The 17,199-nt window shown below is 38.1% G+C and overlaps 1 protein-coding gene across 1 annotated transcript in view; it reads right to left on the bottom strand.

The window, feature by feature from the left end:
* LOC107566113 (coiled-coil domain-containing protein 186-like) overlaps window positions 1-11,135 on the bottom strand; it is a 28,704-nt gene extending 17,569 nt beyond the window's left edge. Inside the window, exons 1-6 of the mRNA XM_016251489.1 lie at window positions 11,022-11,135; window positions 7,069-7,943; window positions 5,810-5,936; window positions 4,335-4,463; window positions 424-636; window positions 188-307 (exon numbers count right to left, since the gene is read on the bottom strand). Of these exons, the coding sequence (XP_016106975.1) occupies window positions 188-307; window positions 424-636; window positions 4,335-4,463; window positions 5,810-5,936; window positions 7,069-7,922 (1,443 nt within the window). The 5' untranslated portion in view covers window positions 7,923-7,943; window positions 11,022-11,135. The remainder of the gene's footprint in view (window positions 1-187; window positions 308-423; window positions 637-4,334; window positions 4,464-5,809; window positions 5,937-7,068; window positions 7,944-11,021) is intronic.
* Window positions 11,136-17,199: the final 6,064 nt, after the last annotated feature.

Raw genomic sequence — 17,199 nt, 5'->3', positions numbered from 1 at the left:
AGAAGCTTCGAATGTAAATATGATATGACAAAAATGGCATTCAGTTCAGTCTAGTCAGAATTAACCGCTATGGCCATTCTAGTAGTTATGGAATTCCGGTAGTTCTAGTGTTAAAACATTAGTTATAGTTATCGTTATAATTCATGCTTGGTGCGAACAGCTTTTTATTCAGAGTTCTCTGGTTTACCTTGTGAGCATCTGTTTCGCTCTTCAGCTTGTTCTGTGCCCACTTTACTTTGATGACATGAGAATTAATTTCTTCCTTCACTTTCTCCAGTTCACGGGATAGTCTTGTCACTTCATTTTCCTACAGAAAAGTAATCAAAGACAAAGACTCCTAAGAACCTATATACAATCAATGCATACTGTAGATTTACACACCATATCAAGCATCAAGGTATCAACTGTATTTTCATGTATGACCTTTGCGTCATAGAGCTGCTGTAGGCGTCCTTTCTCTTGGGCCAGTGTGTTTCCCCGCCGAGCTTGTTTGTCTACTTCTGCTGTGGCCTCCCGTAGCTTCTTCTCCAGCTGCTCCTTCTCCCTCCGCAGGTCCAGAGCTTCCTTTTCACCCCGGACGTACTTCATCACCATTGTCTCCTTCTCCTGCCGTGCCTCCTCACATTTCTTATTGGCCTGGGGAGAGGAAACATATGTAAACACACAAACAAACATTGTTTATGGATCATGTAAGACCTGAACCTATAACCATCTGGGTACCAGCCCAAACATACACCATTCTATCATAACTTGGGCTTTTAAAGGGGTCATATGATGCGATTAAAATTTTTCTTTGGAGTGTTACAAGCTCTTGGTGCATAAAGAAGATCTGTAAAGTTGCAAAGACTAAAGTCTCAAATCAAAAGAGATATTCTTTATAAAAGTTAAGAGTCAGCCACACCTACCTAAAACAGCTCGTTCTAACACGCCCCCACATACCTATGTCACTATGTAGGAAGATTTGCATAACGCTGCCCAAATGTTCACTCAAAGAAAGAAGGCGTAATTTTTATTCTCGCTGTAGTATTGTTGTTGCCGCCGCCGCCGCCATGTCGTCCATGTCGTGAAGACGCTGTGTTTCGTTGTGAAACTTAAAATACTTTGTTTGGCCTTCCAAAAGAGGACGATATCTGCTTCGTCATGCCTGGAGCTGATCCGTGCTGGTCGCTGACAAGCCCGCCGGACGCTCCTTCGTCGAATCCGCCGCCTCTGCTCACTCTAGCCCTCCGGCCGTTCCTCACTTTATCCCCCGGCCGCTGCTCACTCTAGGCCGCCATGTGTGACACTGTGTTTCATTGTGAAAGTGAAACTACTTTGTTTGGCTTTCCAAAAATGGACACGACCACAGTAGTGTTGATGCAGCCATGTCAGGGAGACACTGTGTGTTTCTGTGCGAAAGCAAAAGCACTTTATTTGGCCTTCCGAAAGTAGCTGCAAAGAGGAATCAAACCAGATGTTCGAATTTGTGCAACGCATTTTATTGACGACAGTTTTGTGAACCTAGGAGAGTAGCCTACAAGGCTGGCTGTGCAAAGGCTATTTCTCTTTGCTATGACAATATGGCGCTTATTCTGAATCAGCTACTGTAAGTATGTTTTCTCAATTGTTTAAGTGTTTGCTATTGACTGTTCAAATGCGGAGTTTTGTGCCCCGTGTAGAGTATCGAGTCGTGTGTGTGTGTGTGTGTGTGCGTGAGAGAGAGATGGGGTCACATCACAGTGGAGTCAGCTTTCTTAATCGTGGCTTGTGTACTGCAAATACATACGAGCATCATCACTGTGTCTGTCACTCGACTCTGTTCCCCTTTCGGGCTTGAACTGATGGTAAAAATAAGAACATTATTTACTGTCTTTCCATTTATGTTGAGAGCTGAAGCTCACGATTATGGTAAGGGGCGTTACATTTCAGACGCTTGCTTGTGGTGTTTGGATAAAAAGTCATTATAATCCATAATTATGTCCCCACTGGATGCAACGAATGCCTCGTTTATAATGGGTTTTAATGTTTTTGTCTCGTCGCTCCGGCCTGACAGGGCATCATCACAGTAAGGTAGGGGTGTAACATTTCCGTCACACGCTTGAGGTATTCGGCCAATCACAACGCACTGGATAGCTGGCCAATCACAGCACACCTTGTTTTTTCAGACCGATGAGCTTTGTAAAAATCGACGCATTTCAGAAAGGCGGGGCATAGAGGACAAAAACAATAATGTACAGTATGTGGAAAAATAATGTATTTTTTTAACCTTAAAACGCATAAACACATTTCATTACACCAAATACACCAAATAATGTTCTTTTTAGCAGCATCATATGACCCCTTTAACATATTTTATGCATCCAAAGGCAGTGAAAGAGCAAAAGAGAGGCCGTAACACTTGACTGAGGAATTTACATGAGAGTGAAATGCTGTTTGAACAAGCCCTGCCGAACTAGGGACATGTAAGGCTTGAACCTATAACCATCAGGTTACCAGCCCGAATATACACCATTCTATAATAACTTGGCCATTTAACATATTTTATGCATCCAAAGGCAGTGAAAGCACAAAAGACAGAACCTCACACTTGACTGAGCAGTTTACATGAGAGTGAAGGGGTGTTTGAACAAGTCCTGCCAAACTAGGATTATGTGAGATTTGAACCCATAACCATCCGGTTACCAGGCTGCCTAGTAACCGGATGGTTATGGGTTCAAATCTCACATAATCAGCCTGAGGCTGAATATACACTATGATAACTTGGGCATTTAAAGGGGTCATATGATGCGATTTCTATTCTTTCTTTTCTTTAGTGTGTTATGTAGCTATTTGTGCATGTATACGATCTGCAGAGTTACACAGCTCAAAGTCTCCCACAAAAGTATTTATTCTATCTAAAAGAGAAGGCTGATCCAGACCGGGCTAAAACGCCTCATTCAAACACGCCCCCACATATCTACATCACGATGTGGAAATATTTGCATAATGCTGCCCAAATGTTCATGCAAAGAAAGAAGGCGTGGTGTCAGGAACCACAGTAGTGTTGATGCAGCCATGTCAGGGAGACACTGTGTGTTTCTGTGCGAAAGCAAAAGCACTTTATTTGGCCTTCCGAAAGTAGCTGCAAAGAGGAATCAAACCAGATGTTCGAATTTGTGCAACGCATTTTATTGACGACAGTTTTGTGAACCTAGGAGAGTAGCCTACAAGGCTGGCTGTGCAAAGGCTATTTCTCTTTGCTATGACAATCTGGCACTTATTCTGAATCAGCTACTGTAAGTATGTTTTCTCAATTGTTTAAGTGTTTGCTATTGACTGTTCAAATGCGGAGTTTTGTGCCCCGTGTAGAGTATCGAGTCGTGTGTGTGTGTGTGTGTGTGTGCGTGAGAGAGAGATGGGGTCACATCACAGTGGAGTCAGCTTTCTTAATCGTGGCTTGTGTACTGCAAATACATACGAGCATCATCACTGTGTCTGTCACTCGACTCTGTTCCCCTTTCGGGCTTGAACTGATGGTAAAAATAAGAACATTATTTACTGTCTTTCCATTTATGTTGAGAGCTGAAGCTCACGATTATGGTAAGGGGCGTTACATTTCAGACGCTTGCTTGTGGTGTTTGGCCAATCACATTGCACTGGGTCAGCTGGCCAATCAGAGCAGACTGTGCTTGTCGGAAGGAGGGACTTTGCAGAAAACGACGCGTTTGAGAGAGGCGGGGCATAGAGGAACTACAATAATGTACAGTATTTGAAAAAGAATGTGTTTTTTGAACATTAAAGCATGTCAACATATTCTGTTACACCAAATAATGATCTTTAAAATTGCATCATATGACCCCTTTAACATACTTTACACATTCAAATATGAACAAGTCTTGCCAAACTAGGATCATGTGAGATTTTAACCTATAACCATGTGGTTACCAGCCCGAATATACACCATTCTATGATAACTTGGGCTTTTACCATATTAGATGAATCCAAAGACAGTGAAAGAGCAAAAGACTTGCCCTGAAACTTGAACAACAAGTTTAAATGAGAGTGAGGGGCTGTTTGAACAAGTCCTGCCAAACTAAATACAACTTGCACAACTTTATGATATTAGTCCTCAATATCCGAATGCTGGATTTTACATTTACCAACAGGTGTGGACTAAAAAAGGATGAGGACAAAAAGACCCATCTTAAAGACCCTCGTTCACTTTGTGCAAACAAGACATCACTTCAGGACTGACATGATTTAATTTTAAAGACGCTGCTATACAAAGAGCACAGACTGATTAAAAAGTAATTTAGCCAGTGCTCTTATGCAAGAAAGGCTTTGTTTGGAGTGTCTCTATAGCGAAGACCTCTCACCTGTTCAAGTCTATAGGCCATCTCCCTCTGCATCTGCTGGATTGTATTCTTAGCGGCCTGATCTTGGTGAACCAGTTTGTCTCTGGAGTCTTTCATATCCTTCATAAGTTCCTCCACCCGGCTTTCAAACTGGTAAAACAAGAGAGGCAAACAGTTAAAAGGCAGTGACTGTGGTAACCATAAACACATTAATAATGATAACAAAAGAGGCAGCTCTGATAGACAGTAGCTGATCCAAAACAGATCAGTGTTTACACACCCAGCAAGTGAAATATGACCCGCGCCTTCATTTAAATGTCAGGTTCTGGACAGCTTATGAAAATAGATTCAAACTAAAATTTAAATAAGTGACAAAGGTTCCATTCAGGTTTAGTTCCCTTTCTGGCAACCATGTGTAGGAACCAAGTGTTACATTTTCTTCACAGTGACACTATTGAATGAAAGTAAACAGACGGGCAAGGTTTCATTCAGAGGAAGTGTTTGTCTGTGTGGCCTCAGATGCCTGTTCTAACTATGAGGAGAAACCATGACAACAAAATGCACATAATAGTTTCATGTCATTACTGCAACACTTAATTATGGCTTCTCGACGGCTCCCCCCCCCAAGGCTGCTCTGTTTGATCTGTGTTGTTACTCTCTGTGACAGGGGGCTTTTATCAGATTGAACTGAACTACGGTCTCTCTTAGCCTAGAGTCACTCTCAAACAAGCCCGCTTTTCCAGTATCAAATGAAAGCTGTTCAGCAAACAAGTGTTCTCTAATCAGTGCACAAGGGACAGTCATGGATACTGAAGAGGCATTTAAATAACAAATAGTGCCATTGAGCTGAACATACCTTAATTCTGGATACACTAGAAATGATATGGTAACAAGAGCATAATTACACATGACTGTTCAAAGGTTTGGGGTCAGTAAGAATTTTTTTTTTTTTTTAAGAAATTATTCAGCAGGGATGCTTTAATTTATCTAAAGAGACAGTAAAGAAAGATATCTATTTTAATGATGTTCTTTAGAATTTCGATTTACCAAAGAATCCTGAAAGAAATGTATCACAAAAATATTAAGCAGACCAAGGGTTTTCAACATGTACCAATAAGAAATGTTTTTTGAGCACCAAATCAGCATATTATAGTGATTTCTGAATACTCATGTGACACTCAAGACTGAAGTAATGGCTGCTAAAAATTCAGCTTTGCCATCACATGAATAAATTAGATTTTAAAATATATTCAAATAGAAAACACATATTAAATTGCAATAATATTTCACAATATTACTGATATTTAATGTATTTTTGGTGCATATGCATAGTCTTTGGACAATTTTCAAGCAAATTTCAAGCTAAACGGTTTAAACTTTACAACAATGTTTCTTGATCACTTCATTGTATCCCAATGGTTGGACAAATAGATAGTCAGGTTATCCAAAACACAAATAAAAACAGACACACAAAAACAATTGATGGTTGCCATTACTTTCTTAATGGTGCAAATATGCTGTTTCTCTGTCTCCATCCTCTTCTTCAGCTCATCCCTCATGTTGTCTTTCTCGGAGCAGATGCCCAGAATCAGCTCCTGATGTTTCTTATTCTCATCAAGTAATCTGAAAAACAGTTACCAGCTGTTACTACCAATGTCAGCACATTGTAATACACTGGAGCTGTTGTACTGTGAAATAACGGTGCTTCTGTTGTGCCAATCTGTTATTTGCTTGTCAATGAGAAGAATATTTGTGCTAAACTTGTGATCTAAACCATATCAAGGACAACAACTAATTGCTTTCAATAAAGTATTAGGCACCAATATGTGCCATAATGTAGAAAAGACCATGTAATAATAGCAGAGGGAACAGGTGTCCGTGAGCATCACCCATAAGACAATATTAACAGCGGGCCATGCACAGAAGAGCTGTGGACCGGTTCCAATACGTAAGTCAGCCAGATGCCCTTGCAAAAATTAATAAAGCCAGAACAGCAGGGGGTTTCAAAGCAGACAGGCTAAGTTTGATCACAGCATAAAATAATCAATAGCACCATAGCAAAATAAATCATATTTTACCAGAATTGCGAAGCTGCAGTCTGATTTAATTGTAATGAGTTGAACAGGCAATGAACCATGAAATAAAACAAAGCCAATGTCATTCTATTGCATAGTCTTCAGTGGCTGGATGCCACTTAGGCTTATAGCCAGTTCTTTCAATAAATCAGTCAAAAAATAATAAATAAAAACTCACAGAATTATTGTTTTGAATCATCCTAACAAATCATTCACTATTCCCAAAAGTGTGTGTATGCACATTAACATCTGACTCATTTAAATTAGGTATAATTACTGGATAATTAATTATTCATATAATAATAGGCACATCATCCAAAATATATTTTATAATAGATTAATATGAATTCTAATTTATTTAAAAAAATAAATATTTTACAAAAATGGGTGGAGGAGGACAATAATAATTCTATTATAATACAAAAATAACAAATTATAATTTTATAGAAATCTATACAATCCTGATTGTTCATGAACTCATTTCCCTTGATTAGCTGAAGTTTACGAGGGTGAATGGGTGAAGAGATTTTATTGCCACACATTGGCAATGAAAGATAGTGAAGTGTAATTTTCATGCAGGTAAGAATGACAAATTAAACTAATGATTTACCATCTCCTGCTGCTATAAATCTAACAGCAATGGACTATAACCTCTTGTGAGCTATTAATCAACAGCCTACCTCTTGATGGCTTTCTCCTGTTGGGAGTACTTGTATTGTACACACTTCTCAAATAAAACCATGGAGCTCTGGTCCTTCTGAAGCCCATTGGGAGGACTTCCCTTGCGGATGCCATCTGACTCACTGTTCAACAGCTCATCCTCCAGTTCATCCAGCAGAGACTCCTGAGACAGAGAGCGCTGGATCTCAGACAACAGTTTCCTGCTGCAGTCCGTGTCATATGGGTTCATGTTGGAGTTAGATTGCGAGTATTGGGGTACTGAAACAACATCTGGCAGTTCCTCACCCTGAGAAGCCGGCGTAGGAGTCAAAGGAGTTCTGTTAAGTTCTGTTGGCCCGTTGAATGTATCAAGTTGTGTGGATGAAATATCATCTGTCCCATTCAGAACAGATGGAGAAGATTCCTCAACATTATTCTGAGTCCCACCTTCTGATTCTGTAACCACCTCTGCTGGTTCTTCAAGGCCAGAACATTCGAGTTCTCCATCAAGAACCGCGGGAAGTGATTCTACAGCACTGTCGTGAACAGCTGGTAGAGTCCTGGCATCATCAATGGAGGCTGTTCCACTGTCACAGCTTGTGTTCCCATCACCCTGTGCATGTTCTCCAAGTCCTTCATCTTGCTGGACCTCCATGTGCATGTCTGGTCTCTGACCTTCTCTATCCACACTATCTGAAAGAGTACCATCCAGCTCAAGACTGTCCAGCTCAGTGTCTTCCTCCTGTTCTTTTAAAACAGGTTCACCCCCAGTGCTGAGGACATTGTTTGACCCTTCCGGAACTACACTGACCTCTGAACTTTGAGAGGGGTCAGAGGCAGGGGTCAGTTCGCTCTGACAATCCGACGGCTCCATGATCTCCTTCAGCTAATGGCACTGGAAAACACAATACATAAAATTCAGTCACATGCATGTGAAACAAGACAAAATTAATTTTTATTTTTCTATTTATTAAAAAAAACTATTGAATTATGTTACAGAAATGGGTGGAGGGCTACAAAAAACAGAATTCTTTAGGAAACACTGGTGAAAAATTATGCTAATAATAAAATTTCATAATAACTGATTATTATTATTATTATTATTGTGTGTGTATGTGTTTGGAAGACAGTTAAGTGAAATTATCATTACAGGTAAAAATCTCCTCATGTCATAATTATAACACCAATGGACCATCAAAACTTGACATCTATAATTAACAAGAAGCCACCATAAAACATTTCTTATCAGGGGATCACCAGGTCAAATAAAGCAAAACATTCATATGGCTATTTTACATGTATCAGATTTCCTTCTAGCACCAGGAATTGAGGATGTTGTGTACAATGTTTGTGCAAACAGTCTTGCCACACCTGCTGTCGGGACACTGCCATTAATAAAGCAAGTAGTAGTATACTATAACTGTCCAAGCCCACACATATCCACGATTGAGGTGTGGTACTCCCTCGCAAAATAGGAGCACGGCTCTCCTTCCACCTGGAGGCAGTTTTGTGATGCCAGTATTGTGAAACTAAGGTGGTCCTACCCTTCTCACACCCTACCTGCTTAATACATCATTGTATCAGGATTCAGTGGATTACTGCATTCCCAGCTAAATGCCTATAGATGACACTGGAGAACACAAAAGGGAATGCTGTTTGCCATTGAGGAAACAGACACTGATTTTGTGTGATTCACACTGAATGAGTGAAACTGGGGCAGAAGCCCATCCAGCAGGATAAGCAAGAATGTTACGAATATAGGCCTATTTTAGGAGCTTACTGTGACAGTTAACCAGTGTGCAAGAACGGACCTTGGCCTGAGCACCTTGTGCCCACATAAGGAGATTTTTTTTAATCCTCGAGTTGCAGGTTCTTTGTCATTTCTCTTTAAAAATAAATAAATAAATAAATAAAAAAAAGAGAAGATTTTTGTAGAGGAAATTAAAATTTAATTTTCTCTCATTTTTACTGCTAATCCCTTTAAGCCTCTTTAAGTGTAGGAATGGAATTGGAATTTTACAGGTGGAAAACACAGTATATCCCATTTTACCTGTCAGAACAGTAGAACATTTTTTTTTTAAATTATCTGTCAATGTTTTTCAAATTTGGTTAATGACGGAAAATACTGGTTACCATAACCAGTGTAATATTTTACAAAATCTACTACACAAACTTTACTATAAGCAAGAATGTTACGAATATAGGCCTATTTTAGGAGCTTACTGTGACAGTTAACCAGTGTGCAAGAACGGACCTTGGCCTGAGCACCTTGTGCCCACATAAGGAGATTTTTTTTAATCCTCGAGTTGCAGGTTCTTTGTCATTTCTCTTTAAAAAAAAATAAAAAAATAAATAAAAAAAAGAGAAGATTTTTGTAGAGGAAATTAAAATTAAATTTTCTCTCATTTTTACTGCTAATCCCTTTAAGCCTCTTTAAGTGTAGGAATGGAATTGGAATTTTACAGGTGGAAAACACAGTATATCCCATTTTACCTGTCAGAACAGTAGAACATTTTTTTTTAAATTATCTGTCAATGTTTTTCAAATTTGGTTAATGACGGAAAATACTGGTTACCATAACCAGTGTAATATTTTACAAAATCTACTACACAAACTTTACCAACATCTTTGTCAGTCGAAAATATACAATTTCTGTTTTCAGTGAACAGAAAACAATATGAAATATGTAAAACAGCTTTTTTTCCAGTATAGTACTAAAAGTACAGTACAGTAAGTTTGCATATCAGCAATTTTGTGTACATCTATTTTTGATTTTGACACCAATAAATGTTAAACATGTTAGGCCTATCCATATAAAACACCTTGACCTCAGTATCAGCATAAATGACTACATGCAGACATACAGTAGGTTTACACTACACTACAGCAAGTTACAGTTTCTCATCATGAAGTAATAATTATTTTAATATCCTTAATCAAATGTATTCTTGCAAAGTACACACATACTGATTGAGAAACAAGACTTGTCTGTAGTAGGACAAGATGTGCAGCTGCCAGTAACTAAAACTTTAAAGGTTACCAGCTTCTCATGCGTCTCTCCAAGTAAACATTCTCCACTGTCAACTAGCACCAAACTGAAAAGTTTAATATTTCTCACTGACTGACACTCAGTGAAATACTTCAAAAAGCTGTTAATGGATGATAAACCTTATCACACTTTTAGGCAGGCTTTTTTGAAAACAGCTTTTGACTCACATCTGAGTCTTCATGAGTGAAGCAATTTCCTGGCCAGGTTAACTTCCTTTCCCCCCCTTTATTATCTGTATTTGATCTGTCTTTGTTTTGTTATCTTCAGTCTCACACATATTTGCAAGTGTATTTCTTCTGCAGAGGGAGGATGCAGTGCTCAGTCCACAAAAAACAGCACTGCCACCTTTTCTCGCAACAAACTCGTTATTTGATCTATAATTAGCACTAAAAGAGGAATAATTGCAAATAAGAGCTGCAATGATCATTGTATTATTCATTTCGAGGCGATAAGTCCGGTGACAGATACTGCTGTCCCCACACAGGTGCAGTTAGCTTTAGCATGTTGGCTAACCTGTCCAAGTATATCATATTTACGTGTTTATGAGAAATTATCTGCTTTGTTCACTCGAATTAAAACAGACACGGTATTAACGTAACAAATTACAGAATGGTCAATTACTGAAATGCCTACAAATATAAAAATACACACAAAATCAGCTGTGTGGTGGAGATCTAGTCCTAACATTCACAAGCTGATCAGATGAGTTTTCACAGCCATAACCGATTCTAACCAGGCATTTAGCTTGTTATCAGAGTGTTTATAATAATCCTATAGATTATTAAAGGTCTAGAACACTGACAATAACAGTATATCAGACAGCTGCCACTGAGTTCCCCCATTGACATAGCTTTCAGGCTAATTAAATAAACATTCGCTTTTGTAGTTGAGATCTGGCCATTTTATTTTAAATATGTGACTTACCGGTTATGTTAAATCCATTTAAAATGGCATATACCAGCTGCCGTGATAAATAATGAGTGTCAAGTCCGTGTGAGTGATCTCCTCCCGAGGTGACACATCAACAATATGGCCCCTGTACGCATTGATAGCGAAGAATTCTGACTCCGAGACGGGCAGCAGCCTGTTCCGCAGCACGCAGGATCAAATGCCGCCGACAGGGGAGCCAAATCGGCCCAAGCCATTCAAGTAGGGCTCATGTACCATTTTCTCTAAAAACGCTTGTAGGTAATTAAGATTTATTTGACCCGAGGAAACGTTAAAATACTCATATTGGAGCTAAATGTACTGGCAAAAATGTAAATATTTTAAATACTTATTTGTTCTGAATCTGGCATCATCTAACAAACAAAACGGTCATTACATCAACAACCCGGACGTTATGTATGCTTGTGTAGTTCTGTTTTGTCGATGAATATATATAGTAAATGTGTCTACAATATATATATATATATATATATATATATATATATATACTGTAGACACATTTACTAGACTACATTTGTTTTAAAGCCATCAGTATTTGGAGGACAACATTGAGCAAGATGTGGAATATATTTCTTTCTATAAAAATATAGAAAATAAAATCAGCCTTTTTATCAGATTAATTGATAATCAAGCTAATTTGCAGCCCTAGACATTATTATGAATTATTATGAGTTGTTAACTAGCCAATATGTGAATGAAGACCTTAAATATGTGCAATAAATAGACATTATTCAGTAAACAAACATAAAACACAGCATCCATCAATTTTCCAAACCAGGGTTGGTGCTGTAGGCCATTGCCAGGCAAACACCCTTGTGTTTGATGAGCCAATACATTAACAGAATACATTACATTACAGGTACAGGAATATCAGGGACTCTACTCTCTTCAAGTGCCCTGCCAGCTTTAAAGTCAACTGTCTCTCCGTGTCCTGTTCTGCTTTAGCCGTTTTTTTCCTTTGCTTTTTACCTTTTCCTTGAAATTCTGGTGCAGTCACAACAACCTGGAGCTGAACACACTCAAAACTGTAGAGATGATAGTAGACTTCAGGAGAAACCCCCCTGCACTCCCCCCACTCACCATCATGAACTGCACTGTGGCTGCAGTGGAGTCATTCAGATTCCTGGGAACCACCATCTCACAGGACCTGAAGTGGGACACTCATATTGACTCCATCGTGAAAAAGGCTCAGCAGAGGTTGTACTTCCTTCGTCAACTGAAAAAGTTCAAACTGCCACAGGCGCATATGACACAGTTTTACTCGTCTGTTATCGAGTCGGTTCTGTGCTCCTCTATAACTGTCTGGTTTGGGTCAGCCAGCAAATCAGATATAAGAAGACTGCAGAGGACTGTTAGGACAGCAGAAAGGATCATTGGTGTCCACCTGCCCAATCTTCAGGACTTGTACATCTCCAGAGTGAAGAAATGGGCAGGTAACATAATCAAAGACCCCTCTCACCGCGGACACAACCTGTTTGCACTTCTCCCCTCAGGCAGATGCTACAGATCTCCAGCCTAAACAGCTGACACAGGAATTATTACCTATGTTCTGTAACTGAATTACAGTAATTCATGCCTGTAATTCATTCTCCATCTCTAATTATTGCCTCTCTCTCAAGTACACTCTTAAAAATAAAGGTGCTTCACGATGCCATAGAAGAACCTTTTTGTCTAAATGGTTCCATAAAGAACCTTTAACATCTGAAGAACCTTTCTGTTTCACAAAAGGTTCTTTGGGGCGAAAGAAGGTTCTTCAGATTACAAAAATGCAAGAAAGAGATGGTTCTTTAAAGAACCTTTGACTGAATGGTTCTTTGTGGAACCAAAAATGGTTCTTCTATGGCATCGCTTGAAGAACCTTTTGAAGCACCTTTATTTTTAAGAGTGTACTATGTAAATACATATGCATATTTTTTATACAGCTGTGTATATATAGAGTAAATAATACACAAATATGTACATAAATCTTCTGTTCCAGATTCATACACATTATTATTTATTGTTAAGTCTTATTTAAATGTTTCTGTTCCCATGTCATGTATGTATGCATGCATGTATGTACCAAGAGCTTCTTAAAAACCACAACACATTCCTTGTGTGTTTGCGCACACTTGGCGAATAAAGCTGATTCTGATTCTGATTCTGATTTACTGCCTTTTCCTTTTCAAAAATGTTTCTAAAGTAAATCAAGTGATTTTTGCTATAATGATAATAATTTAAAAATTACAACAGTTATGAACAATCATGGTAAACACAATGTATTAGTTTTTACTCTTTCATTTCACCAGTCTCTATCAAATCCTCCAGCAAGACCCTCCTCACAATACATACATTTGTCACCTCCATGAGGACCAACACAAACTAGTCATTTGTTTTCGCTTTTAAGAGTCATGGATACACTTGCTCTCATTAAAATAAATACATAAAGATTGTTTATTAATTTATTTTAAGATGAGAGAAAAAATAGAACCAGGTGAGCAGTCAAATGGCATTGATGATTGAAAACCACTTTATAATCATGACAGTACCTACAATGTCTTTGCTTTCTTCATTTCAGCCTCTCCTTTTTTATTCTTTAACAGCTTTAAATTTCTTCAAGTTGTTCACAACCTCAAGTTTCTGTTCATCCTTCGTGTCTGGAAGATTAAAAAACAAATAATAATGTGAACAACAATGTGCATATTTATAGTCATGCAACACAATTCATTCAGACTCACAGATTCAGAAACACAGATTTGTTCAGTAGATTCACAACAAATGAAATGCTCCTTGTACAGGCCGCTCTTCAATGCTACCAGCTTGTGCTATAGTCAGTCTGTGGAGGCATGAAAACCCATCAAAGCAGTTGTGCACTTTCTAAGGAAGAAACTTCAGTGAATTAATGATATGATTCAGTTTAAGAATGATTCATTCACATAAAATATTCATTCAGCACACAGATTCATTCATGAACCACTAACATAGAGCAGCTCCTAATAGTGATTCTGACCTTAACAGACAGCCATACACACACAGATGAGGACTGCACATACAAAACTGTAAATGAGGATGATAATGGTAAAAGAGAAGCATATAATACGTAACAGAGCTCATGCTGCTCTAATTGGCTTATTGATAACATCAAGTGTTGTTTACATTCAAATGAATCGCAACATTCTATGTCAGTACAGCAGCTTGAGCTGATATTTGAAAATCAACAACTGTTTTTGAAGCCTTGAATATGATCAAGCTCTGCTACAAGCTCTTCAATTTGGTGAGTGTCAGTAATTTGTTGGGTTTGAGAAGTTTTTCTTGATTCATTAGCATGGAGCAGCATCGCATGAGAAGACCCAGGGCTCTTCCCACTCACCTGAGGGGATTCGTAGTGGAGGGTGTCTCTTCCTTTCAAGACCCATGTGAGCTTTCACAGCTGGCAGCTATAATCAGGTTGGACCACTCTTACAGCTGCATCTCTGCGAAAGCTCAATGGTCTGGAAGAGTGCTACCTTAAGAACGCTGCTGTCCTTCCCGACATCTGTCCAGCAGCATCAATCTCCATTCACGGCTGCAGCATCCAGGGCTACCAGGACATTTACCATTCTGTGGCTGAGCCTATGATGAAGACACGCTGTGGTGGACGCTGTCCCTACAGCCTTAAGCTGGGAGTGAAGATTAAGCAGCATCTATGGGAGACACTCAGCTGCCCCTCACTAGTGGAGATAGAGCAGCCTGATGGACGCATCCTGATCACCATAAGCTTCTCCACGAACAACAGAAGCTTCGCCCCTCGAATTCACGTGGACATCAGCGAAGAGCCCCTGCCTGAAAGAAGCCCAGACGTGATCAGAGTCATCAGTGTCACATGGAGCCTGAAGTATATAAATAACAGTTACTGTATATACTGTATATAGTAGTAAGTTTATAGTTTGTAAAGTAAGTTTTATTTGTAGAGTAAGTTTTTGTTTGTAGAGTAAGTTTCATTTATTAAGTTTAAGTTTATAGAAGTTTTCAGCACGTGTTCTGATTGGTTTTCAGAGCTTTGCTACATGGTTGTCAGGATGTTTTGAGTGGTCTCCTGTGCATTCACATGGTTTTGCCAAGGTTTTCTGTGTGGCTGTTAGGTTGATTTACGGTTGCTGGCCTCCTCTGAGTGTTTTTCGTGCATTGCTAGTTATGTGTTATGCGTTGTTGTTAGTTATGAGTGGTTGGTTGAGTTTTAACAGTTCGGTTAGGGTCCCTCACACGGTTTGCAGCGTGACGTGCTGTGAGGGCTTGTGTGCATCAGTGATGCTGAGAGCTACGCCACTGGTACTTCAACTACTGGTAGGGTCTCCCATAGTGAACAGGTCTCAGCTGACCTTTACTTTGTATCCTAATGATTTTTGGCATAAAAGAAAAATCAATAATTCTGACCCATACAATGAATTTTTGGCTATTGCTAGAAATATACCCGTGCTACTTAAGACTGGTTTTGTGATCCAGGGTCACAAATAGTCGATTAAAATAATTAACCACAATTAATCGCATGATTTTTCAGAGTTAATCTACATTAATCATTTTAATTATTTTTTAAAAGTACTGAAATCTACAGTTGTGGTCAAAATTTTACATACACTTTGCAGTATACAAAATGCTAATGACCAAAATAAGAGGGATCATACAAAATGCAATGTTTTTTTTATTATTTAGAACTGACCCGAATAAGATATTTACAGTACATATAGTCCACAAGAGAAAATAATAGTTGAAAAAATGGCTAGTTCAAAAGTTTAGATATGCTTAATTCTTAATATTGTGTTGTTACCTGGATGATCCACAGCTTTTTTTTTTTGTTTGTGATACAGTAGCTGTTCATGAGTCCTATGATTTTGAGAAATCTTTTCAAACTGAGGGACTCATACACAACGATTACAAAAGATTCAAACAGTCACTGATGCTCCAAAAGGAAAAACGACCACAACTGAATATACTTCTGTTCTTGACAAAATGCTTTTCAAGGAAAGAACAAAATAAACAAAATCTGTAACAATATTTTATTAACATTTTGCTAACAAAGCCTTACTAAAAGTAAAATAAAAAATAAATGCAAAACCCTAAAACTAAACATCATAAGCTCAAAACTAATGCAGTGTTAAAATTCTGTACACATTTAGGTGTTACCATGCCAATAAAGCCGTTTATTTTATACACTCAATTATTTTAAGTATATCAATTGTATATGAATTAAATGTACTAAATATGACCGTTTTTAAATGTAGGCCAAAGTTATAATAATCGTTTTAATTAACCTTTGTTAAAACAGTCTGTAGGTGTCAGTCTTGAGTAGCCCGTAATGACATGGTTTCAATCATACACAAAAACACTGCGCTCTTGTAATATTAGTTTCTTCACTGTCTAGCTATATAATAGTACAATTTACCTCTGCATAATTGTAAATTGTACTATTATATATTTACAGTATGCTGTCCTTACCATGAATATACATGGAAATATTTGTAGGCACTATTAAAATTAAATTAATGCATTTAGCAGACACTTTTATCCAAAGTGACTTACAGTGCATTCAGGCTATACATTTTTTATCAGTATGTGTGATCCCTGGGAATTGAACCCATGACCTTTGAGCTGCTAGCGCAATGCTCTACCACTGAGCCACAAGAACAATATAATTCATGTATTATGTTATTATCTGTGATCTGTGCACGTAACTCTAGTCGTAAGGCTAAAATTGACATTTCCTGTAAACTTATCCCTCAATTCTGATTGGTTGATTGGAATGTTGTTCCAAGGAACATGTTGCACTTGACATTGGAAATGAATCAACCACATTGGTTTATACATTTCTACTCCTTTTCTGGAAACATTGTCAGTGCTTTAATGATATTTTGCATTGTGTTACATTTTAAAATGTTTAATTATGATCATGAGTTTTATTTTTCCTCTCCTCTTCATCATTGTTGATGAAATAAAAATAAATAAATAAATACAATTGAAAAAAACCTGACAGCAAAAAAACAGAAGTTCCAGAAGTATTTTTCCAATTGAAAAAAAGTATATAATAATAATCTTATGTAAAGAGTTATAAACACTGAAACAAACCAAACAGCTACGAGGTGACTAAAAACATTATACACTTTGATTTGAAGCAAATAAAAAAACCATAGGATGTGTACTT

This window comes from Sinocyclocheilus grahami, unplaced genomic scaffold (assembly GCF_001515645.1).
Source record: "Sinocyclocheilus grahami isolate Dianchi unplaced genomic scaffold, SAMN03320097.WGS_v1.1 scaffold26.1, whole genome shotgun sequence".
Lineage (NCBI taxonomy): Eukaryota > Metazoa > Chordata > Actinopteri > Cypriniformes > Cyprinidae > Sinocyclocheilus > Sinocyclocheilus grahami.
Note: the sequence above shows the minus strand (reverse complement) of the source record. Positions and strands in the feature narration are given on the sequence as shown.